Consider the following 27,135-nt stretch of genomic DNA (forward strand, 5'->3'; position numbering starts at 1 on the left):
GTGTTGTTAGAAAAGGAAAAGCAACACCGTGAAATAAGTCTGTTTAAAAGTAAATTATAAATTTATAATTTATAGCAAAGGAATGACGGCAACCTCTGGGTCTAAAGAGTAAAGTGTGTTAAAGCTGCATTCTCTCTCCTGTCCACCAGGGGGCGACTCCTCTGGTTGTATAGAAGTCTATGAGAAAATGACTCTACTTCTCTCTTGATTTATTCCCTCAGTAAACATTGTAAACATGAGTTTATGGTCTCAATCTCTAGTTTCAAGTCTTCTTCAATACAGCATGATGTTCATTTAGTAAATGATGCTCCATTTAGAGTCAAACAGACCATAAAGCAGGGGATGCTTTAGGGCGGGGCTTAACAGTGAAAACCTGCAAGAAACTATAACTCACATGAAGTCACCTGAAACCAAACTTAGAACTAAAACCAGCATGAATGTAGCCAAAACTCAACATTGCATGAAACTCAAACATGTGAGGATAACTAAAACTAAAACTACCATTAAACCAAAGAAACATAATTAACTGAAAGTGTAACTGTGATAAAACTAACTGAGACAAAGCATGTTGTTAACGTGAGGATAACAAAACTAAAACCACCATGGTCAGAAAATTAAACTAGTATAAAAGTAGCCAAAACTCCACATGGCATGAAACTAAACTAGGATGTATTTTTTTTACATGATCTAGTATTTTGGGGATGATTTTTGCCATCAACTCAACTGGAACAACTGGAAATATTTAATCCAATTTTTAAAACATTGAGGCAGAGATACATGTTCAAATAACAGTTAAAAAACCATTTCATAACGTCATTAATTAAGAATAACTGCATCATCAAGTAAACGATCAAATAATGAATCAAATATGTTGAAAATTATTTAAAAAATCATCTCAAATTAAGGGCTGCACGGTGGTGTAGTGGTTAGCACTGTCGCCTCACAGCAAGAGGGGCTGGGGTTCAATTCCCGGGCTGGACAACCTTCTGTGTGGAGTTTGCATGTTCTCCCCGTGTCAGCGTGGGTTCTCTCCGGGTTCTCCGGCTTCCTCCCACAGTCCAAAGACATGCAGCTTAGGTTCATTGCCCGTAGGTGTGGATGTGAGTGTGAATGGTTGTTTGTCTCTATATGTCAGCCCTGTGATAGGCTGGAGGCCTGTCCAGGTGAACCCTGTCCAGGTGAACCCTGTCCAGGTGAACCCTGCCTTCACCCATTGACAGCTGGGATCGGCTCCAGCACCCCTGCGACCCTTAAGCAGGTTACGGAAAATGGATGGATGGATGGATCTCAAATTAAACTTAAACTAGTATAAAAGTAGCCAAAACTCAACATGGCATCAAACTAAAACTAGGATGTATTTTTATATGCTCTAGTATTTTGGAGATGTTTTTGCCATTAAACTCAAGTGGAACAAATGGAAATACTTAAACTCACCCACGGCGATGAAGTCCTCCTGCTCCCCGGAGTGGGCGGAGCCAAGCGGCCCGTTGTAGAGGAGCAGCCCGTTCGGAGACTCGGCCAGGAACTCCAGGGAGACGTGGCTCTGGAAGCAAAGCATCATGGGAGGAAACCAGGCGTAACCACGGCCGCCGAAGCTGTGTTTGGTCTGCTGGCACTCCGGCCCGTCGAACATGGACGGACAGATACACCTGAGAGACGGGAAGAGTTTATTCTGATGTTTACACCATGATATTACAAATATCTATAAACACGTTTATGTGTTTATTTACATCTATAAATATCAGAACCAGCTTCTGAAGACACTAAAAATATTCTGTCTGTTTATATATTTAAGTTATTGTGGATTTTTAAAGTTTTTTTTAACTTATTTATTATTCTTTACTGTAATATTACTTATTCATTTATTTATTTATAATACTTGTTGTTTTTTACTATGTCTCTTGTTTACACTATCCTCTCTGCTGCTGTAATCTAATAAAGGATTATATTATTTTATCTTATCTTATATATGAGGTTGAAAGAGTGACTCTAATATGTTGAAAATTATAAATAAATCCTCTAAAATTCCTTAAACTGCAGGGAAATAAAAAAATAATCTTGGATTTTGATATAAACCATCAGAGCCATAGACAAAAAATATATATATATATATTTAATTCCTAACTAGACGATTTAAATGTTTTGTTCCATATTATTTATTACTTTCTGCCAATTATTTCTCCCTAACAGATGCTCCAAAGCTTTTTTCTTCCACAGTGACAGGTCATAACTCTCTCCCTTTATTATATTCTAATTGGATTCAGTATTTTTTAGTTATAAAACCCATCACATTGAGTTATATTTATTCTGGAAAATATTTGGAAACGAATCCACAAAGACTAAAAATATGACCTCTGCCACCTCAGCGGTAGCTTTGGCCCTGGTCTCTATATAAATCTATTTAACGCTGTTTTAAATACTTATGGAGAGTCGCTTTAGCAGCAGGTTGATTTCAAGTATTTAATTAGAATGATCTGAGAGACGCACAGACACCAAAACCTTGACAGAAAACTCTGTTAATTAAAAGTGTTAGATATATTTATCTGTGTTAAAAGGAGAAAATAGAGCGAACCATCTGTCAGATTTAGCAGCTGAAGTGTTGCGTTGGATATTTAAAGCCATTAAAATGATGCAACGATATAAAGTCGACGATGGTTCATGCAGCTGAAAATGAGGCTTTAGAGGTTTTAGAGTCTTCAAACTGTTTGACAGATTTACTATCAGTTAACGAATAGGACATCAATCTGCAGACAACCAGCTGACGATGGAAACTAAACAGTGACTACGTTTACATGCACATTCATATTCCACTATTATTCCCAATATTACAATATTCAGAATTCTATATGGCTCATTTAATCATCATATTGTGTTTGGATATTCTGGATTAATCCAATTATTATAATATTTTCAAATTAAGAGATAAATTAAGATAAAATAATCCTTTATTAGGCCCACAGTGGGGAAATTTGCAGGATTACGGCAGCAGAGTTGATAGTGCAAACAAGCATATAAAAAACAAGAGACATAAGTAGAAACACAAGATCAAAACAAGTATAATAAATAAGTAATCACACAGTAAAAATGAAATAAATAAGTAGAAAAACTTTTTAAAAAACCTACTAAATATGATATAAAGGGACTGAAGGGTCGTTAATACTGCATAGTGGATATATTGGATTGATGTTGAACATATATGGAAGAATTTTTGGGGAATTTGGAGTTTTGGTATGTGTGTCTACTGGGAGCAGCGTTTGTTGTGCTATATTGTGTGATATTTTGATATTATTCAAGTTTTAGGAGCATTCTTTGGACCAGAATACAGTTTATTCACAATATGAGTCTCAAGTGGCAACTCCGGTCTAAATACTTGCATTCTCTCTAGTGTCCAGCAGGGGGCGACTCCTCTGGTTGTATAGAAGTCTATGAGAAAATGACTCTACTTCTCTCTTGATTTATTCCCTCAGTAAACATTGTAAACATGAGTTTATGGTCTCAATCTCTAGTTTCAAGTCTTCTTCAATACAGCATGATGTTCATTTAGTAAATGATGCTCCATTTAGAGTCAAACAGACCATAAAGCAGGGGATGCTTTAGGGCGGGGCTACACACTGATTGACAGGTCGACACCAGAGACGTATACGGCGTCTCTACGTCACTCCTCCTCAGTCCATATATGGTCACTTCCTGTTCACTGGTTGCAGGAAACCAAGATGGCGACGGCCAAATAGCCGAACGTGAGGATTCAAAATGAACGAATTTAGATGTTAGACTACAGGAAGCTAGAAAAGATGTTACGTTCCCTGAAAATACATGTAAACACAGGGCTGATTATCGAGTATAACATTATATACAAGATGTACTCTTCCGTTGAAAAGTTTGGAATCATCTGCTTTGCCTCTTTCCTTCAATAATAACTATTTTAACAGATACAAAAACAGTGTGATTCAGACACCAGGTGTATTATTTAAATCTGACATAGTTTGACCCCCAAAGAAGAACATTAAAATGATTCAAACTTTCATTTTGTGAACGTCCCCCTTTGTGTTGCATGATTGATCTGCATAAATATGCTCTAAATATTGAGTTAGTCTCACTGTAAACATAGCCAGCTCCTCCTGTCTGCATTAGTGGAGTATTAAAGTGACCCGTACCTGTACCCCAGCGGCCCGTCCTGACAGGTTCCCCCGTTGAGGCAGGGGTTTTCTGGGTAGGCGGAGCACGGCAGGTGGACGACCTCTCGACCCCGGCAGCCGCACCGCGCCGTCGTTGAGGCCGACAGCGACACCAGAGACGTGTTTCCGGAGCTCAGAGCCACCGGAGTCTGACTGAAGGAAACCTCGCTGCTGCAGCCGCCAGACTGACCGCAGTCGGTGAACGGACACTCGTCAACGCCCACCTGAGAGATGGACACGCCCAACATGGCCTCCAGCTGCAGGGGGGAAAAGGAAATGCAACTTGTTAATTAACTAGTTAACGTTAATTAGCAACCAGGTTGAAATACCTATGTTGAATACACTTCCTGTAAGTCGCTTTGGATAAAAGCGTCTGCTAAATGCCTGTAATGTAATGTAATGTAATGAAACCAGGACTGTGCCGTGTCAGTTTATCCTATGTGAGCTAGGCTAGGCAAGTGAGCTAAGAGTTCACTAAAACAAGGGTTAAAATAATTAATTCAAATATAAAACATTGGGATTAAATTTAAAGCATGAATTAAAATTTCCCCCAAAAATCATACAATTAAAGAAAACATTCTACGAATAAAACTAAAGGCTTTTAACTTAATAATACCTAATAATAATACATAAACATACAAATTAGAATTATACAATTATAAAAAAGCTACGTTTATAACTAAATCTGGTGTTAACAAAGAATATAAATAAACATAAAACTAATAAACCCCCAAAAAGAAGGATAATTTAAGCTAGCAGGAGAATAATACTAACATAAAACTATAATTATAACTAAATCTGGAATTAACATTAAATATAAATAAAGATAAAACAACAATTAAATATAAATCTGGGATGAACATAAAATATTAATAAATATTAACTACAATTATAACTAAATCCATGGTGAATATGAAAAATAAATCTACAATTAAACATTTTTGGGGGGTTAAATATAAAATATAAACAAACAAAGAACTGTAATAAAAAAATAATTTGGGTGGAATATAAAATACAAATTACAATAATACTACACTCAGAACTAAATCTGAGGTGAATATAAAATATAAACAAACATTAAACTGCAATTATAATTAAATCTGTGGTGAATATAAAATATAAATAAATATAAAACTACAATTAGAAATAAATTCGGGTTGAATATGAAAAAAAAACTAAAAAAATATAAAACTACAATTAAATATAAATCTGGGATGAACATAAAATATAAATAAACATAAATCTACAATTAAAAAAAAATAATTTGGGTTAAATATTAATATAAACAAACTGCAATTAAACTAAATCTGTGTAAAAAAAAAAACTGTAATAAAAATAAACATAAAATTACAATTAAAAAATGGATTTGGAGTAATATAAAATATAAATAAATATAAAACTGTAATAAAAATAAACATAAAATTACAATTAAAAAATTTGGAGTAATATAAAATATAAATAAATATAAAACTGTAATAAAAATAAACATAAAATTACAATTAAAAATGGATTTGGAGTAATATAAAATATAAACAAACATAAAACTGTAATAAAAATTAATATAAAACTGTAATAAAAAAAACATAAAACTATAATTAAAAATAAATTTGGGTGGAATATAAAATAGAAATGACCATAAAACTACACTTAGAACTAAATCTGAGTTAAATAAACATAAACTAAGTGAAACTAACAGCCTTCATCACTGAACTTGTTTGAACGTAACAGAGAACGACAGCAGCTCTTTGATCCGTTGTCTGCCTGCATCAATGACATCTGAATTTATTATTTTTCCTCTTTATGTTTTTTACAGACTTTGGTGTTTCTCTGTCATTCCCGACCCCGTTAAAAGTTTACTGTCATTTTAGCTTCTCTGTCTCTAAATTCTCCCGTTTCTCTTCGTGTCATCTTGATTCTCCCGTCTCGTTTTAAAGGTGAGAGGTTTTTCATCAGAGTCCTTCGGGGTTTCCTGTCTCTCTCTACAACTGTGTGCTTCTCTTTTATTTTGTAGGAGTTAAGTTATTCAGCTGACACTCTCATCCAGAGTGACTTAAAGTCCCCTAAGGCACAGCTTCAGTGTTTTAGGGCTCCCATTTATTTATCTTATTTTGTATTGTCCCTTTCTTAACCTGAGATAATTAAAGATCTTCTGCAGCATCTGGTGTTGGAGTTATTTTTAATCATACTGTGCATGCTTTATTCTGGCATTTATACTCAATACTTATATATATATATTAATAAATAAATTGCATCAAAAATGTTGACACTTTGACATGTCAGGAACTGAACCTGTGATCTTCTCGCTGCAATAATCTGTTTATTTTTGCTCTTTCATTTTTAAATTATTGTCATTATTGCTTATTTAGGTAAATTGATCGATCGTTAAGTCTGTAAAATGTCAGAAACATTTATAAAATGTTTCTCACAAGCACAGAGTCCTGTTTGATGTCTTCAAATTGCTTTTTTTTCACTAATAAATAAAGAAATCAAAGATAATTAGCAAAATGACCATCTTTTCCTAAACCTAACAAAATAGTTTCCCTTGAAGACAGAATTTTATTTTGAAAAAACTGTATGTAACGAGCAGAAATGGACTTTTGTCTGAAAAAGGACAAAAAAATTATAATAACTTTTGGTTATATAAGAAACGATGCAACCAAAGGAAAGAAAACACTTTGGTGGAAACAGAGTCTTATTGTCTTTAATCTTTAATTAGCTCGGTTTATTTTTAATTGTGCTTTTCTTTGGTTTTCTTTCTTTTCATGAATCATTTGGCAGATTTATGATTTATGTTAGTTATTAACAAAAAAATCAGCCGACAGTTTAGATATTTGCATGTTTAGATATTTGCATGTGTGTGTGTGTGTGTGTGTGTGTGTGATTGTGCATGTGTGTTAGTGTGTGTGTGTGATTGTGCATGTGTGTTAGTGTGTGTGTGATTATGCATGTGTGTTAGTGTTTGTGTGTGATTGTGCATGTGTGTTAGTGTGTGTGTGTGATTGTGCATGTGTGTTAGTGTGTGTGTGTGATTGTGCATGTGTGTTAGTGTGTGTGTGATGTGTGTGTGTGTGTTTGTGTGTGTGTGTGTGTGTGTGTGTGTGTGTGTGTGTGTGTGTGTTGTGTGTGTGTGTGTGTGTGTGTGTGTGTGTGTGTGTGTGTGTGTGTGTGTGCATGTGTGTGTGTGTGTGTGTGTGTGTGTGTGTGTGTGTGTGTGTGTGTGTGTGTGTGTGTGTGTGTGTGTGTGTGTGTGTGTGTGTGTGTGTGTGTGTGTGTGTGTCTCAGGTCACAGGCTGCTCTTAATGGATGTTAAATATTCATCCACATGCACACATTGAGCTGTAAAGAGTTTAACGGAGGTGTTTAACCCTTTACTCTCCTGAGTGAACCGAGTGAAACTCTGTGAACGTGTGAATGTGATGATTCATTTATGAGTCATAAAGTGTCATTAACCCTCTCTGTGTTCATTATTCACAGCTTTCTTACAGTTTGACTCCTACTTTCACTTCTTCTATTAAATATTACAAGTTTGTTATTGGGAAACAGAAATATCAGAGATTGGGATTTTACACTTAATATTAGTGAATTTAATTTGAGCTTAACTCCTTTTATAAAACAAGATGATATATTTTTTTATATCAACAGATTAAATAAAACGTGCAGCTAGTCTGCAGGAAAGTTACATTTAGTAGATCTATTTAAAAAAAAGAACTTTTCAGATGTTTGCAATGTTTGTTTTTTATCACTATATATTCTAGATCAATTCTACATGTTATGTCTTTGGACATGAACCTCGTGATCGCCACTCGATCTTGCATAAATTAAACCACAGAGGAGACGAGTTTAAGAGGCCAATGAAGTAGAATTTAAAGAGTTTTAACTGTAAAAAAAGAAAAAGAAATCCTGCAGCCGATTGGCCTTCAAACCCTGAATGAATTAAATAAACGTTGCAGTACTTGTTGTAAACCCTCTATTAACTATATCCATCACACTCGTCTCTCTCTCCTCACCTCGGCTTTGTTTGCCGCCACGTATCCGAGCAGCTTCTCCGTCTTGTAGAACGGAGATCCGTGAGCAGAGAACCAAACGTTGATCGACTTCTCTCCTCGGCGGCCGGCGTCGACCGCAGAGAAGATCTGAACGTTTGACGGTAAAGTCTGAAGGAGATCAGCCAACAACCGACCCAGACGGGAGAACAGACTCTCCTCTCCTCCTCTGCTGCTGAAAAACTCCTCCACCGACACATCTGGAAGAGGAGGAGGATGAGGGAGATTCATGTTAAAGATTTATCTTTTTATAAAACTTCAGGAGAAATCTTCAGCAGGACAGACAGAGACAGAATATGATATGATGATAATAAGAGAAGAGAAAGGGTGAAAAAGATGAGAAAAAGAAAGAAGGGAATGAAGAAATACAGAAAGAAGGAAGGAATGAAGGAAGGAAGAAAGAAGGAAGAAAGGAAAGAAATAAAGAAAGAAGAGATGAAGGAAGGAAAGAAGGAAGGTAGGTAGGTAGGAAAAGGGAGAAAGGAACAAAAGAAAGGAAAAAGTAGGACATATAAGGAAGAAGGAAGGAAGGAAGGAAGGAAGGAAGAAACAAACAACAAAGGAAAGAAGGAAACAAACAAACAACAAAGGAAAGAAGGAGATAAAGAAAGAAGGAAGGAAAGAAGGAAAGAAAGAAAGAACTAAGGAAAGAAGGAAAGAAGGAGAGAAAGAAAGAAGGAAGGAAGGAAGAAGCAAGGTAGGAAGGAAGGAAGGAAAGAAAGAAACAACTAAGGAAAGAAGGAAAGACAGACAGAAGTAAGGAAGGAATGAAAGAAAGAAAGGAAGGAAGGAGGAAGGAAGGAAGGAAAGAAACAAACAACAAAGGAAAGAAGGAAAGAAACAAACAACAAAGGAAAGAAGGAAAGAAGGAGATAAAGAAAGAAGGAAGGACTGAAGAAGAAGGAGGAAGGAAGGAAGGAAGGAAGGAAGGAAAGAAGGAAAGAAAGAAACAACTAAGGAATGAAGGAAAGACAGACAGAAGTAAGGAAGGAATGAAAGAAAGAAGAAAAGAAAGGGAGGAGAAGAATTCTAAAAAGAGGAAATCAGAAAACACTGAAGAGAAGACACAAGAGAAAACAGGGACTTTTTTTCCCATCATGCATCTCTTTGTGCAGGTGCTGATGGAGCCTCGGGGACCTGAGACCCAGCAGCATCATCACAGCCCCGTCTCCTACGGTTACCGTGGCAACCGCCGGGTCATCAGCCGGTTGAGACGTCAAACTAAGAACCTGTCAGAGGACGGAGGACTCACTGTGGAGGCGGAGGGAGGCGGAGTTCCTCAGGGCGTCCGCCGGCAGCTCCCTGACCTCCACCTGAGCCGAGGAGGTGACGTCCGGCCAGGTGTGGTCCGACACGCGCACCTGGAGACGGTACGAACCGGGAGGAGCCCCCTCCCTCACACTGAGCTGACCCGAGGTCTGGTTCAGACTGAACAACCTGAGAGAGAGAGACGGAGAGAGAGAGAGAGAGACAGAGAGAGAGAGACAGAGAGAGAGAGAGAGAGAGAGAGAGAGAGAGAGCTACTTTAAGGGTTTTATGGTCACGGTTGGTGGTTTCTTCTGTCTCCTGATCTTGTTAAATAACACGTAACATAAACATTCTGTGTGATGAGTTTTATTCCTATAATTTTTATAAAGTTTTTACTTTTCATAAAGGTCACTTGATGAATATATATAAAATATATATATTTTTTATATATATATTAAAAATATATTTTTATATATATATTTTTTATATATATATTTTTTATATATATTTTTTTATATATATATTAAATATATATATTTTTAAATATATATATTTAATATTTTTTTTAAAAAATTTTTTTATATACATATTTTTAATATATAAAAATATGTATTTTTAATATGTATTTTTAATATATATTTTTTTACATATATTTTTTATATATATTAATATATATATTTTATATATATTTTTTTATATATATATAATATATATATTTTAAAAATATATATATATATTTATATATATATATTTTAAAAATATATTTTAAAAATATATATTTTTTATATATACTTATTTATAATGCACTTTTTAAAATCAGATGTTACAAAGAAATAACTTTAAATATTTTTTACACACTAGTATATACTAAAGTATACTAGTATAGCATAAATAGTTCTAATATATTTATTTATATTGCACTTTTTAAAAATGGTTGGAACAAAAATGCTTTTAATATATATAAAGTATATATTGAATATTCTTTACATATATATTTTAGTCATTGCCATCTTGTTCTTGTCGGTGAACAGGAAGTGACCATATATGGACTGAGGTGGCGTGACGTATAGACGCCGTATACGTCTCTGGTGTCGACCTGTCAATCAGTGTGTAGCCCCGCCCTAAAGCATCCCCTGCTTTATGGTCTGTTTGACTCTAAATGGAGCATCATTTACTAAATGAACATCATGCTGTATTGAAGAAGACTTGAAACTAGAGATTGAGACCATAAACTCATGTTTACAATGTTTACTGAGGGAATAAATCAAGAGAGAAGTAGAGTCATTTTCTCATAGACTTCTATACAACCAGAGGAGTCGCCCCCTGGTGGACAGGAGAGAGAATGCAGCTTTAACACAGGAAGCTTTGACTTCACTCGGCAGAACCAGAGGTCTGAATATCAGGCTACTGAAGAACCAGTTGCATTCATTAACTGAATCGAGGCCTTTTCAACACTTCCCTGAGGAGGAAACAAACGAGGAGATGTGACGATGTAGATCAATCCCAAACAAACATCTCTCTGCTTGTATCTCCTCTTTATATTCCCTGTTTCCTGTGAGGTGACATCTTGTTATCTCCTCACCTTCTTCCTCCTCTCATCCTCTCGTTTGTATCACCTCTTCATGTCACCTCTGAACCCCGGTGCTCACACTGAACAAATTGCCATCCGCCGCCTGGTTCAGGATGCTAATCCTCTTGGCGGTTCCTTTGTTCTCGGCGTTCCCTTCTCCTCATAGGTGTCTCGTTAGGAGGAGGTGGTAGCGAGGCTCTCCTTTCAACGGCGTCCGCGTGAAGCCTCATAAAAAAAAAACGAGCGCACCTCTCGTCGTGCTTCACTGGGAATTTTCAAATACGGCTGGTTATGAAGTATTAATAGAACTGTTCCTGACAAGTCAGATCCTTTTCTATCTTCTCGTCCTTTCATTCTCTTTCACTCCGTCTTTGTTTCTTCTCCTTCCTCCTCTTTGTCATTCTGCACCTTTGTACTGTCTCTTCCTCTCTGTATTTCAAATCTTTTTTCTTTTTTTTCCTTTGTCTTCATGCGTCTCTTGCTTCGTGTCACATGAGAGGAGGACACGTTAAGAGGGAATCTTTATTCTGTAACACGTCGTGAAACGTTCTCTGGATGCTTTTATCCAACACTTACTCACAGTGAGACGAGTTATGAGTGAAGACGGTCCACATGGCAGAAGATTGAAATCCTCCCTTTGTCAGTTATTGTACGTTTTTATCGTTTGGTTTGTTTGTTTGTTTGTTTGTTAGTTACGGAAAAACTTCTGGTCCGATATTCATGAAGCTTGGTGAAAGAGTGTTTCATGGACCATGTGAGAATTTAAAACAGTCACGAAATGCAATCAATTGGTTTTGTGTATATGGACAGGAATTGGGTTTTTTTCCGAGTCCCTCAGAAAAACTCTTTTTGTTGTCTTGTTGTTGTGTATTACGTTAAAAATGAAAGTTAGGTTTAGTCAACAAAACCAACAGTTGGGTTTAGGAACCCTGGTCTTCTGGTTGATAGTCCTGTTTGTTGGACCGTCTAACTCCCATACCGACGTCAAAAGTCGTCTTTTTGGATATTATAAAGTACGTCACTTAGTCTGACTCTGACTATTTAATTTTTTAAAAAAAACAGAGAATTCGTGTCCCAATAGAAACCAATAGATTGCATTTCGTGCTTATTTCACGACCCACCATGATACTGGGCTCGATGGTTCAATACAAAAAACATAATCTCTCTTCTATTTCTAAAGAGTTTGGGTTTTGAGATTCAAGTCCTTCAGATTTCTGTCTCTAACCCCAACAAAATGAAGTTTAAATGTATTTTTTGTTGCTGGCGGCATTGAAGAACTTTTGAGGTCTCAGGGACGGACAGTAATAATAATTACGCTTCTTTTATAGATTCGTGCTCTGACCTCTCGATATTCTGCTCAAACCAGCAGCAATGTGTTTGGAGGCCCGTTTCATACAAAATACATTTTTCAATCTAATCTTTTGTAACTAAAACATGACTCCATACAGGCTGCTTCACTCGTGGTGTGAAGGGTAGAATTCACAATTCACTCATGTGAAACGTCAATGAAACTGTTGAATATCTATATTTTTCTTTGTGCAATAATGTAGATTAAAGCGTTCAGTTATATTTAGCTTTGTAACAGTTTAATAATTAATCATAGGCCTAGCTTGTTTTGATTTTACTGATGCTTCTTTTTATGGAGAATGATCATTTGTTTGCTTTATTTACTGTTCATTTTACGTCGTATTCTTTTTTCTTTTACTTATTTGTAACATGTTCCAAAGTAAATATAAACATACAAAATGAATCAAAATGGTTGTGACTGTCTATTCATATTCATCAACATGAATCCCATTCGTTTATGACTTTATGAAAATAATTGTCAAAGATATTGTTTGTTTTTCATGGACGGCAGAATGGGTGTCACTTAGCATTATCGTTCTTTCCTTTGGTAAAGGAAGGTCCAGTGTTTCCTGGGCTAAAGAAGCTAACAAAGGAAGCATTGAAGCAACTTTCCTTCGCATTTAGAGAATTCAAACTTCTGGGTCATTTCACTCCGTTAGGAACCTTCCTAACTAGAAAATAACTTTCAAACTGCAGCCTTTGTCTCCAGAACTCCTTCCTCTCTCTGGTCCTCTTAACATATCGCTCTACCTTTACTTCATCTTTCTCTTCTTCTTCTTTGCATTGCTGCCTCTCACCTTGTGATTGGACGCCTACATGCATAACTACGACTTCTTTCACCTCCATGACTCTCTTTTTTTTTGCATATCACCTTAAGAGTTTTGACTGTATGAGATCAAAGTACCTGGATGGTTTTCCTTCGAACCGGTACACCTTCTCACTCCAGTCGTCAAGGTCGGGGGATTGAACTCGTCCGAGCGCCGTCGTCGGGAGAATACCTGTCAGAAAGTCAAAAAGAAAAATAGTTAAAAAATATGTGACAGTTTTGAAAGGAATTAGTTTTGAGTGCAGGGTAAAACGCAAATATTAAGAGTGAAGGTGTAGACATGCACGGTCACGGTCTGACAGCCGGCAGGACGATGTGCACATATGAGAGCTCCTCACATAATGCCCCCCCCCTCTTCTTAAAAAAAATTAATAAAAAAAGCAGAACGCAGCGCTGTAATCTCTTTAGCTGTGAAATCAGCTGCCTCTTAAAAACGTCTCCTGTTTATGAGCTCGTCAAAACCTGGGACTTAATTGTTTGCTTCACGGCATGTTGTCGAGCTACGTGATGGAGCCCTATTAGCCGGTTAATGTACTTTCATGTGTAAAAAAATAAATATATATATATAAAAAAAGGGCCCCGGAGAGGGAATCCACTAAAAATACATAATAAGAAAACCTGAGTTTTGCCAGAAAAATTACAGCGAGGCTGACAGATGGTACGAGGAGCTAAATAAGTGATGGAGAGGGAGGTGAGAGCAGTGGAGTGTGACGAGTACAGTCTCTATAACACGAGGAGGAGGAGGAGGAGGAGGAGGAGGAGGAGGAGGAGGAGGAGGGAGGAGGAGGAGGAGGAGGAGGAGGGGGAGGAGGATGGAGAGTAACAGGAGGAGGAGGAGGAGGAGGAGGAGGAGGAGGATGGAGAGTAATGAGGAGGAGGAGGAGGAGGAGGAGGAGGAGGAGGGGGTTGGGGAGGAGGAGGAGGGGGAGGAGGAGGAGGAGGAGGGGGAGGAGGAGGAGGAGGAGGAGGAGGATGGGGTTGGGGAGGAGGAGGAGGAGGAGGAGGAGGATGGGGAGGGGAGGAGGAGGAGGAGGAGGAGGAGGAGGAGGAGGAGGAGGAGGATGGGGTTGGGGATGAGGAAGAGGATGAGGAGGAGGGGAGGAGGAGGAGGAGGAAAAGAGGAGGAGGATATGAGGGGAGGAGGAGGAGGATGAGGAGGAGGAGGAGGAGGAGGAGGAGGAGGAGGGGATGAGGAGAGGAGGAGGAGGATGAGGGAGGAGGAGGAGGAGGAGGAGGAGGGGAGGAGGGGGAGGAGGAGGAGGAGGAAGAAGAGGATAGGAGGAGGAGGAGGAGGAGGAGGAGGAGGAGGAGGAGGAGCAGGAGGAGGCTACTAAAGGCCGATGCCTGGTTGCAGAAACTGAAGTGCACTATTTGGTCAGAGGTTATAAAAGTTCAAACATAAACGGTTTGTTTACATCATTCTCTTTAAAGAAAAATGCAATAAGTTTATGTCAGACACAAACTTGGTAAATCTTTGATAGCTTTGGATTTCCTAAAAATTAGTTCAGGGACCAGGAAACGTCAAGAAACTCTTATTTTGTAGTGTTGTCCAGTTCTGCAGGGAGAATTATTGCGACTAAAATTAAGATAAAATAATCCTTTATCAGTCCTGCAGCGTAAAAAATAGTAGGATTACAGCAGCAGAGAGGATAGTGCAAACAAGAGACGTAAGTAAAAAACAAGATCAAAACAAGTATTATAAATAAGTAAACAAATAATAACACAGTGAAAAATAATAAATAATTAAAATAACTTTAAAAACACAATAACTAAAATATCATATAAATGTATCTAGAACCCCCACACATAACAGAGAACAGAAGAACGCACCCTCATAACTGTAGACGATGAAGTTGGTGTGTCCTGGTGAGTGCGGGTGGTCGTTCCTGTCGCCGATGACGACGGTCAGCGTGCTGGTGGAGCTCATTGGAGGAGAGCCGCTGTCAATCATGAGGATGGGGAGGCGGTACTCCTTCTGACGCTCGCGGTCGAAGGTCCGCAGGGTGGCGATGGCGGCGCTGCCATTACGGAAGTCCGTCAAATTGAAGTTTGTGGCGTCCGAGGTGAGCATGAGGAGCCGGATGGAGAACGGCCCGGCGTTGGCGTTGGTGTCCCTGTCGGTGGCGTGGAGCAGCAGGGAGGTCTCGTTCATTCGAACCGCCTGGGGCGCGCCGCGTTCTCCCAAACGACGGGCCTGTAGGGCGCCTCGAACTCCGGCCCGTTGTCGTTAATGTCAAGCACGGTCACCATGACGATGGCGGTGCCGGTCATGAGCGGACTCCCGCCGTCCGTGGCGAGGACCATGATCCTGTGCTGCGAGATTCTCTCCCGGTCCAGAGAATCGGCCACCACCACCCAACCGGACTGGTCCACCAGGAACTGGCCGTACGGGTCCGACTCCTTTGAGATGCTGTAAGAGAAGCGTCCGTTCTGACCCGAGTCCAGATCGGAAGCTGTAACCTGAGCGACGATCGTCCCCACGGGTACGTCCTCCGACATGGGCGGTGACTCGTAGAACTGCGGTAAGAACACGGGGGCGTGGTCGTTGGCGTCCTCTACCTGAACCAGGCAGTGGGCCAGGCTGAAGAAGTCTGCGTCCTCGGCCTTCAGCGTCAGATTGAAAGTCCTCTCGCGGGGCTTCTCGTAGTCGACCTTCTTCTTGAGTCTTATCACGCCGCGTCGGTTCACTTTGTCCGTCTCCACGAAGAACTTCCTGTCCTCGTCTCCGCCGACGATGCTGAAGGTCACCACGGCGTTCTCTCCCTCGTCACCGTCTGTGGCGGAAACTACGAGAACCTCGCTGTTCACCTCCAGGTCCTCCGTCACCTGAACAAAAGAGAAGGAAATGAAGATCATGACTTTTTATACTGCCTTGTTTTTCCTTCCTACAATGTCTGATTCTGTGTTCCCACCAAACGGGTTCATTCGTGTTTATTCGAGTCACTCGCTCTAGATGCGCCAGAGAGGATTGTGGGTTTACTTCCATGTAGACAATGTTTCATCAATCATGGCTGAAATAACCATTATTGCTGCTTTGTACATGTTGTGGAAGTCAGGATATCCGAGGAAACTAAAAGCCGTCTTGTCTGGGTTCATAACATTCTCCGGAGTTGCTCTATGAATTTCTCCGAGCTGTATTCACTTTATCTAGCTACCACATGCCAGCTGGTTTACTACTGCTTTAAGAACCCAAAATAAACAGTTTTGCTGGGATTTAATTGCAATAAACGGATAAAAAAGGATGCTGAAATAACAACATAATGATGGGGATTTGTAAAAAGTCAGAATTCATGTTTTGTTAAGTCTAGCATCGTCATCTTTCTTTGCTTACAGTTTATGGTTCAAACTCCTAGTTTAGTCCGTTCTCTGTACTATTTCGAGGTATCGTAAAGCTCTGGGTGATCGCATACGGCTACAATATTTATTTCCTCCATTTCTGATTCAACAACATCAGGAATTCAGTGATAGGAGCAGAATCTCAACGTTAAAAAGCTTTCGCAACACAGCGTCAACCAAAAATATTTAACCTCGCGCAAATACGCAAATGAGGCGAATTTCTTGAAATCATCTCATTCCTGTTGCGTCAATCGCGTCCATCTGGGTCAAATCATTTCCATTAGCGTTGTTACATTGACAATGTATGTATTTGCGTTGCGTGAAACATTCGCTTTGCATTCGACATGAACACATTATAATGTGAAGCACTTGTCAAAAGGTGAGAAAGCTGGACCCGCCTCCTTGGACTCACCTGAGTGGTGTAGATCCTCTGGGTGAAGACGGGTGGGTGATCGTTGACGTCTGAAACAAATATGGTGGCTGTCCCCGTCCCCACCAGACCCCCTCCATCTTTGGCCTCCACCACCACCAGATACCGCTCCTCCACCTCGCGGTCCAGCGAGCGCAGCACCGTGTAGATGGTGCCCGTGCTGGCGTTGATGGAGAACAGGTCGAGGTTGATCTCGTTGCGAACGTTCTTGACGATGCTGTAGGTCAACACGGCGTTCTTGCCCTCGTTGGGGTCGTCCAGGTCCATGGCGCGCATCTCCATGACGGAGGTGTCGGCGGGGGAATTTTCAGGCACCTGGCCGACAAAACATCCGTCTACCTCCAACGCCGGACACGGGAAGAAGGGCGCATTGTCGTTGACATCCGTGACCTCCAACAGAACGTCAGCGAATCCCGTGAGTCCCGCCCCTCCCTCGTCCGTGGCGAGGACGAGGAACCTCCAGGCCGGACGCTCCTCGCGGTCCAGGCGTCGTTGGGCGTAGATTTTTCCGGTGCGTTCGTCAATGGTGAACTCGCCACCGGCACCCTGGCCATGAAGGGAGTAGCGGAGAGCGGTCTGGTCGGCCTCCTGGTCCGGGTCTGTGGCCGACACCTGAATAAAGGACGGACAAGAAAGACATAAATATCTTGATTTCTCTCACCACATGAACCCAGTCAGCCAATGATGGAGGTAAACATGTTGGATCGTCCAACAGCTTCTTTGGCGCCCAATTTTTGTTACTTTCCAGGAACCAGGAGGTCAGAAAAGGTTTGAGCCAGTGTGTGAAATACCCCTCCAACCACAATCCAGGTTCCAACGAAGGCACTAGATCAAATGTGTCCAATTAGGTCCACAAACAGACCTGAAGACCTGCTCGCTTTGTGCAACATGCTGTCATTTACAGCTGAAAATTATTATTTATAATACTTTGCACTATCCTCTCTGCTGCTGCAAATTTCCCCGATGTGGGACTAATAAAGGATTATCTTATCTTATCTTAAAATAGTCTCTAGCACCCACTATTCATATTTGTAAATAAATACCTTTAGTTTGAATAATGAAGACTGTTTGGCATTAGTAAGCTTTTAAAACACATTTTAGTGACAACTGCAAGTGTCTTATGATTTAAGAAACCCAATGAATTCCAGGGGTTCTGAGGTTTCAATCTATACTGTTTTCTATACTTTTATGTTTTTAATCTCCAAGGCAATACTTATAACCTAATGTACTTATTCAAGAGTTTTTAATTGCTTTTGTGAAGGGAATGCTCCTGAACTATTCTCCCTTTGAAAACTTTAGAAATAACTAATATGTAAAAAAACAATCAACGCTCAAAACAACAACACCACAATCTCTGAGTAATAAATGGATTTCATTGTACGGTCGCTGTCACATTTATTTTAACGAGCTGGTCAAAAGCAGCAACATTTGACTTTTCACTTCAATTAAATAACATTCGTCCACTTTAAAGCCTTTTTTTGTGTGTTTTCTTTTCTTTTCTTATCAAAAACGGTTGAATTGCTTTTTCTTTTTTCATTATGTACAAATGTCAAGCCCAGCGACGAGGACGGCAGGCAGGAAGCTGATTGCAGAACAGGAATAAACATTTCTCTGCTGCTTCGGTCCTGTTTGCTTAATTAACCTGCTATCTCCGTGAACGAGGGGACATCTGACGCCGCGACACACAACGCAATTAAAAGTTAATAGACGCCGGCAAAAGCAAGAGGGAGAAAAGTCGACTTTTAGCCTTTCTTCTCTTCTTCTCTCACCGGAGGGTTTGTTTACAGAAGCCTTTGAAGTCTCCCCCCTTTTAACTCCCCCGCGGTGCCGCCCCCCCCTCTGTTGGCTCCCTGACAACGTGACGCAGGTAGACAATATTGAAGATGAGCCGTCGCGGCGCCACAGAGGAGCAGGTGAAGTCATACATAAATATTCATTTCAAATTGGATTTTCCCCCTCTGCGTTCGCTATCTGCTGAAATGCATTAACACACGGGGCTCAACAAAAAGAAATATGGAGAGGAAACGGAGCGCACATCAAATCAATTCCAGCATTGGAAGAGGGGGAGAGACAGGAAGGAAGGGGGTGAGGACTCATGTGACACATGACTCTGTTGATGGGGTATTACTCCCCCGTCTCACCTCCACCTCTCTAATCTGATTTAGCTCAACGGCACATTTCACATTACTGAGAATTACCGGAGAGAGGTGTGACGGAAAAGTGTCGCAGGAAGAAGAAGGACAAGGAGAAAGGAAAGAATAGAAGAATGAGAAGAAGTAGAAGAAGAGGAAGAGGAGGAGGAGGAGGAAGAAGTAGAAGAATGAGAAGAAGTAGAAGAAGAGGAAGAGGAGGAGGAGGAGGAGAAAGGAAAGAATAGAAGAATGAGAAGAAGTAGAAGAAGAGGAGGAAGGAGAAGAAGAGGAGGAGGAGGAAGGAGAAGAAGAGGAGGAATAAGTAGAAGAAGAAGAAGAAGTAGAAGAAGAAGAAGAGGAGGAAGAATAAGAATAAGAAGTAGAGGAAGAGGAGGAGGAAGGAGAAGAAGAAGTAGAAGAAGAAGAAGAGAGGAGGAGGAGGAAGGAGAAGAAGAAGTAGAAGAAGAAGAAGAGGAGGAGGAGGAGGAAGAAGAAGAAGAGGAGAAGAAGAAGTAGAAGAAGAAGAAGAGGAGGAAGAATAAGAATAAGAAGTAGAGGAAGAGGAGGAGGAAGGAAGAAGAAGAAGAAGAAGAAGGAGAAGAAGAAGAAGAAGGAAGGAAGAAGAAGAGAAGAAGAAGAGAAGAAGGAGAAGAAGAAGAAGAAGAAGAAGAAGAAGAAGAAGAAGAAGAAGAAGAAGAAGAAGAAGAAGAAGAAGAACAAGAAATAGAAGGAGAAGTAGAACTAGAAGAAATAGAACAAGAAGGAGAAGGAGAAGAAGGAGAAGGTGGACTGTTTCTGCCTTGTGTCCTCCTCCTGTTCATAGCCAGCCTGCCGTGGTGGTGAACATGTGGTCTGCTAGTCTGAGGACTCTGATATCTGAGGTGTTGCTTCAGGCCGAGTCCTCCTCCATCTTTAAAGTGTGACTGATTCTATTAGCCGAGTCTGCATTAAACCTGATCCTCCGTCATGGTGGAGGTGATACTGGATCATGTTCACATCTGATTGTATTTAAAGCTTAACGTTTAATAACTCTACTGTTCCTGTTCCTCTACAGTTCCTCTGAACCTCTTTTGAACTTTACTTTTATTTGTCCTTCTTCCTTCTTTTCTTGTGTCCTCTCCTTCCTTTTTCATTTCCTCTCTTCTTTTCTTGTCCTCTATACCCCTTAACTCCTTTTTCCTCAGATCTTGTCTCCTCTTTTTCTTCCCCCCCTTCCTTGCTTATCTTCTTCTTTCCTACTCCTTTCTTCATTTCTTCTTCTTTTCTTGTCCTCTTGTCCCCTAAACTACTCTTTCCTCGGACCTTGTCTCCTCCTATCCTTCCTCATCTCCTCTCTTCTTCCCTTCCTTTCCTCTCCTCCTCCATCTTCATTTCCTCAGTTTCTTTCTTGTCCTCTTGTCCCCCTAGCTTCTGTTCATCTTTCCTCAACCTACCTCTTCATGTCCTATCCCCTTCTCCTCTCCTTCCCTTATTTCCTCTCCTCTTCATCTGCTCCCTGCAAGTCCTTTACTCTTGTTTTCTGGCCGTCTCCATCTTCCCTTTCCTCCTTCCTCTTAATTTCTTCACTCCTTGCTTCTGTCAAAGCTCATCTTTCCTCTGACCTTATCTCCTCCTTTCCTTTCCTCACCTGACCACCCTTCTTCCTTTCCTATCATGTTTCCTTCCTCCTCACTCTCCTCTTCACATCTCTCCCCAAAATCTTTTACCATCCTTTCTTTTCCTCCCATCCTTAATGTCTCTTTTGTCCAATTGTTTCCTGAACTCACCTTTTGATTCCTTATGTTCAACACCTTTTGACCTTTGACCTTTGACTAAAGTCAGGAAAAAGGTGCTACTCTCTCACGTTTACATTTTTAACGGGACTGGATGGAGATCTGATCTTTGTTTTTATTTAACAAAGCTTATAAAAAGACATTAATAACCAGCCAAACCCATTTAAAACCACACAAACTGACCTCCAGCATGAGGACGGGCAGCTGTGTGAGCTCCTCGGTGACGGCGGCGTGGTACTCGGTCTGGCTGAAGACGGGCGCCTCGTCGTTGCGGTTCACCACCTGGACCACCACCAGCGTCTCGTTCTCCCACTTCCCGTCGGAGGCGACCAGCCGGAGCTCGTAGCGCTGCTCCGCCTCGTAGTCCAGCGGCTGAGCCACGAAGATGGTGCCGACCTCGGGCTCCACGTCGAAGGTGCCCATGGCGTTACCGGAGGTGATCTGGTAGCGGAGCTTGGCGTTGGCACCTGGAGGGGAGGAAGTGGAGATCAGGTGAGTGTGAGATGTTTGTTGATGTTTTCTGCAGAGTCAGATTTAAAGTTACTACGAGGAACTTTTATTTTGTGTTGATTCTGGCGCCCCCTGTGGACAAACGTGGTAGTGCATCTGAGCACCAGAGTCCCTGGTTACTCCGACGTTTTTACAGTCAATTATAATAAAAAACCGACTTCTTTCCTCTCTCCTTGCATCTCTCTTGTCCCCTAAACTCATCTTTCCTCTGACCTTTTCTCTTCCTATCCTCTCTCATCTCCTCACCTTCTCCTTTCCTTTCCTCTCCAGGTCATCCTTCTTCGTTTCCTATCATTTATCCTTCCTCTTCACTGGCCTCCTCACATCTTCCCCCAAAACTTCAACTGTCCTTTTTCCTACTTCTCTCCTTTTTACCTCTTTTGTCAAATTCTCTATTGAACTCTTTCAATCCTTCTTCTCTCCTTGTATCCTCTCCTCCTCCTTTCTGCTCCTCTCTTGTCTCCTAAACTCATCTTTCCTCCTCCTCTCCTCTTTCATCTCCTTGGACCTTATTTCTTCCCATCTTCCCTCATCTCCTTGCTTACTCCTTTCCTTTCCTCTCTATGCCACCCTTCTTCCTTTCCTATCATTTTTCCTTCCTCTTCACTCTCCTCCTCACATCTCCCTGCAAATCTTTCAACATCCTTTCTCTTCCTTCTATCCTTAATGTCTCTTCTGTCCTCCTCTTTTCTGCCTCTTTGTTCCCTTGTTTCCTATCCTCTCCTGGCCTCTCTTCTTTCTTTCCTCTCCACCTCTCTCCTCATTTCCTCTCTCCTTGCTTCTCTCTCATCCCTTTCTTAAGACCTTTCTCCTCCTTCATTCCTCTGCTCTCTTTCCTGATGAAGTGAATAAATACCAACACACATCTCCCCCTTTTATTCCTCTTATTTTCCTCCTCATCCTTTCTGCTCCTCTTCTGGCCTCTTTGCTCCCTTGTTTCCTATCCTCTCCTAGTCCTCTCTTCTTTCTTTCCTCTCTCGTCCCCTAAACTCCTCTCTCCTCCTCCCATCCTCCTTCATTCCTCTGCTCTTCTTTCATGATGAAGTGAGTAAATACCAACACACACACACACACACACACACACACACACACACACACACACACACACACACACACACACACACACACACACACACACACACACACACACATACAGATGTGTGTTCAGAGCCCAGAGGCGTGTCTGTCAGGGTCCGGTCTGCTCTCTGTTTACCGGCACCAAGGAGACTTTAGGAGACAAACACCATCTGTAGAGACATGGAGGACCTTCACTACCACACGGGAGAGTGTGTGTGTGTGTGTGTGTGTGTGTGTGTGTGTGTGTGTGTGTGTGTGTGTGTGTGTGTGTGTGTGTGTGTGTGCATGTAAGGCTTAAGTGCACCGGTCCGTCACTGCCCTCTGAGCACGATGCGTCGTGACACTCTGAGTGTGTTTGTGTGATGTGTGTGTGTGTGTGTGTGTGTGTGTGTGTGTGTGTGTGTGTGTGTGTGTGTGTGTGTGTGTGTGTGTGTGTGTGAGGAGCAGCTCCAGCGGTTTTGTGCCTCGGGCAGCTTCCCTAATGATCAGACCGGCCATATGGTGCTGCCCTCCCAACACACACACACACAGACACACACACACACACACACACACACACACACACACACACACACACACACACACACACACACACACACACACACACACACACACACACTGGGGGACACACACTGATTTAATTTGAAGCCTAGCAGGAGGTCAGGTCTGCTCCTGGAGGACCGGAGGGGGAAGTCGTCCCTGAGCTCTGTCTGCAGGTCGACCAAACTTAAAACTCATCACTGGAGGAAAAGTTTCATTTTCCATTTTAAAAAACCTGCGTTAGAAAATATATCACAGGTCACGACCTCAGATGTGATGCGAGAGATAATGCAGCTTAGAGAAAATTAACTTTACGACAACTTGAAGAGAAACAGGAAGTGCAGTGTCAACATTTTACAGATAAATCCGCCCTCAAATGATCAGTTTTTGTACCACTGTTTGATCTTTTCCTAAACATTACTACGTTGTTTCCTGTGAACATTGAAGTTTATTTTGCAAATACAGAAATTGACAACTGTTGCTGGACTTTAGTAGGAAATCTCACACAAATCATACAAATCGATATATGAAGATTCTTTGTTAAAAGTATATAAGAAATATTAACAAGATTCAAATTGTTTCTGTTTATTACTTTCAAACAGGTCTGATGTTTATTTAGGTTAAACATTTTAGAATACAGATGAGTCATCAGTGTCCTACTTCATATACATATATAAATATATGTATATTTGTCATACAGCTATCTCTAAGATGTACGATGACGTGATTGATTTTGAGTTATTAAACATGGGAATTGTTCCTGTCATTATCTTCCACGTGTCATTAAACACCACATTGTTACGTGTCATTAAACACCACATTGTTATGTTTAGAGAACAAAACGTCTAAAAAAGGTTAAAGGGGAAAAATATCATGGTTGGATTTAGAATAAGAGGAAAACACGTCACAAACAATACTAATGTAAATTAAATAGTATATTTATATATTTATAACGTCACGTGTTAATGGTGTTATTATATTTAAGAGGATGTGTTTAGACGGCATGAAGTACAAAAAATGAGTTATTATTTCACTCTAAATGATTAAATAATTGTCATATCATTCAAACACCAGTTGATGAAAACGAACTGGTCGTAATTATTTTCAAACGTGCAACAATTTCAGATGACAAAATATGTTAAGAAATACTTTAACAGAATCATTCATTTGAAAAAACTTTGTGTGCACAGAAACATCACCTAAAAAAACTCCTCCTCATTATCACTCAGCCTCACTGCAGCAGAGTGTGTGTGTGTGTGTGTGTGTGTGTGTGTGTGTGTGTGTGTGTGTGTGTGTGTGTGTGTGTGTGTGTGTGTGTGTGTGTGTGTGTGTGTGTTCTTTAAACCCTGTGGCGACACTAAACTGAAAACACTGAACTCAGCGGAATTATAAAAACGCCTCTTGATCTCATTACCAGACGCACTTAGTTCGGCAAATTTTCCACTCGGAGGACCAAACGGATCCAGAAAGAGACAAAAGCTGCAGCGGGTAATCAGCTTTAGGACGCACACACACACACACACACACACACACACACACACACACACACACACACACACACACACACACACACACACACACACACACACACACACACACACACAAGCTGAGAGACAAGGATGTGTGTGTGTGTGTGTGTGTGATACTGACAGGTGTTGAAGCATCGGAGACCTTCTGTCAGACGCACACAATCACAGGAGAAACACACACACAAACACACACACACACACAACACACACACACACACACACACACACACACACACACACACACACACACACACACACACACACACACACACACCTACACACACCTACACGACACACACACACTTACAAACACACCTTCACACACACACAGAAACAAATCTTCTACACACACACACACACACACACACACACACACACACACACACACACACACACACACACACACACACACACACACACCTACAAACAAACTTTTGATATATTTGCGGGGAAGATGTGAGGAGGAGAGTGAAGAGGAAGGAAAAATGAAAGGAAAGAAAGAAGGGTGACCTGGAGAGGAAAGGAAAGGAGGAAGCAAGGAGAAGAGGGAGGATAGGAATAAATAAGGTCCAAGGAGATGAAAGAGGAGAGGAGGAGGAAGGGACCGAGGAAAGATGAGTTTAAGGGGACAAGAGATAAACAAGGAGAGAGGAAATGAAGAGAGAGGAGGAGAGGAAAGAAAGAAGAGAGGGACAGGAAGGGAGCAGAAGGGAGAAGGAGGAGAGGACACAAGGAAAGAAGGAAGATTTAAAGAGTTCAATAGAGAATTAAAAAAAGAGGTAAAAAAGGATAGAAGGAGAGTGAAGAGGAAGGAAAACTGATAGGAAAGGAAAGGAAGAGGCGAGGAGAGGAGGGAAGAAAGGAGGAGAAAAGGTCTGAGGAGAGATGAGTTTAGGGGACGAGAGAGAAGCAAGGAGAGAGGAAAGAAGGAGAGAGCAGAGGAAAGAAACAGGAAACAACTAGGAAAGGAGCAGAAAGGAGTCGGAGGAGAGGACACAAGGAAAGCAGGAGGAATAAAAGGGGGAGTTTAGGAGACATGACGGGTTCTCCGTCTCGTTCTCTGGAGGTTCGGGGTCGAGGGGTGTTTGATAATCACCTCGGGGAGTCCCTGACGAGACACAAACCGGGGATAAAGAGCAGCAGAAAGCTGTGTTTGCGTTTCTTAATCCCGTGTTCAGAGTTAAATCTGACGGGAATAAAAACTAAACCTAGACTCAACGGCTCCTCAGAGAAAATATAAATATATATATGAAAAATAGCTGCTGATACAAATAAAAAAAGCAAAGACAGAATCAGCCTTTTTTAAGACTTTTTTTATGTTCGTGATCACAAAAAGATCAAACAGCATCACAAGCTTTGTCTCTGTTGTGTTGAGATACTGTAACCATGGTAACGTCACACTTCAGTAGCGTCGTCGTTGTTGGACAAACATGGAATTAAAAAAAATCACAAATGTTTTTAGTTTCAACAATAATCAAATGACTAAAATGGGAATGAATCTAAAAAGAAATCCATCAAAAGATCAAAATCATCGTTTTATTTAACGCTTTGAACTCTACGATCGTAATATTTATAAGCTAAAAGTGTATTAAAGTCAATAAACCAAAACAATTGATAAAAGTATTAGAATTGGAAATAAAAGTCGCACATGGAATTTAAATAAATAAACACACAAAACTTATTTTTTACAAACAATCCATGTAGAGAATATTTCTCAATTCAACTAAAATGATTTAAACCATTTATAATTCATTTTTTACGCTTAATTCCGCTTTATGTAACGTGATGACATCATCACAAACGTACAATATGAGGATGCAAAAAGATTAATTATGTGTTCACAACAAACGGGTTTATTGGTTTATTATTATTATTCTAGACGTGATGGAGAAGAGAGGGAGGACTTATGTGTTGTTTAGATTGCGTGCTCTTGGGTAATTGTTCAGCTTTAACATATATTCTTAGATTTCATTATGATTATAAGAATTTTTATTTTATTTTATATTATTCTATTTCATTCCTGATTTTAGAGTTTTATTATTATAATTGATTATTGTGATTGATTGTTTTACCCTGTAAAGCACCTTGAGATTTCATTGTATTTTAAAGTGTGCTATATAAAAAAATCCATTATTATTATTATTATTATTATAATTATGATGTTCATGTAGAAAATGTTTCATCATCACATTAAAATAATCGTTATCACTGCTTTGTAAATGTTGTTAAAGTCCATATATGTTAAAATAAAAAACAAACGCTGTTGTGATGATGAGGTCATCGTGTTTATGACCTCAGAGCAAGTTGGGATCAAGACTACCCAGCATGCATTGTGTGGCGATTGCGTGTGATGGATTCTGGCTCATCTCTAACGAGCCTATAGTGTCATAAATCACATGATCTCCATGAGTCACATGATGCGTCTGTGACTCGTTAGTGCTGTCCCACCAGCCGACACAAACTCACGTCTCGTTAGTGAAGAACTCAGAGAGTTTGTTCTGAAAAAAAGATCTGTTTCTATTTTTAAACACAAACAGGAAACGGACGGATATTTAAAAGAATATGATCGAAGTCTGGAAGAAAAAACGAGACGAGAGACG

At 40.4% G+C, this 27,135-nt stretch overlaps 1 protein-coding gene across 1 annotated transcript in view; it reads right to left on the reverse strand.

Annotated features, from left to right (window-relative positions):
- Nucleotides 1-27,135, reverse strand: part of si:dkey-22o22.2 (neural-cadherin) — a 122,727-nt gene that overhangs the window by 10,774 nt on the left and 84,818 nt on the right. Inside the window, 9 exon segments of the mRNA XM_054622198.1 lie at nucleotides 1,435-1,649; nucleotides 4,155-4,432; nucleotides 8,183-8,418; nucleotides 9,471-9,655; nucleotides 13,288-13,381; nucleotides 15,040-15,384; nucleotides 15,387-16,035; nucleotides 16,958-17,587; nucleotides 21,063-21,346. Coding sequence (XP_054478173.1) covers nucleotides 1,435-1,649; nucleotides 4,155-4,432; nucleotides 8,183-8,418; nucleotides 9,471-9,655; nucleotides 13,288-13,381; nucleotides 15,040-15,384; nucleotides 15,387-16,035; nucleotides 16,958-17,587; nucleotides 21,063-21,346 — 2,916 coding nt within the window.

Source organism: Anoplopoma fimbria, chromosome 20 (genome assembly GCF_027596085.1).
Source record: "Anoplopoma fimbria isolate UVic2021 breed Golden Eagle Sablefish chromosome 20, Afim_UVic_2022, whole genome shotgun sequence".
Classification (NCBI taxonomy): domain Eukaryota; kingdom Metazoa; phylum Chordata; class Actinopteri; order Perciformes; family Anoplopomatidae; genus Anoplopoma; species Anoplopoma fimbria.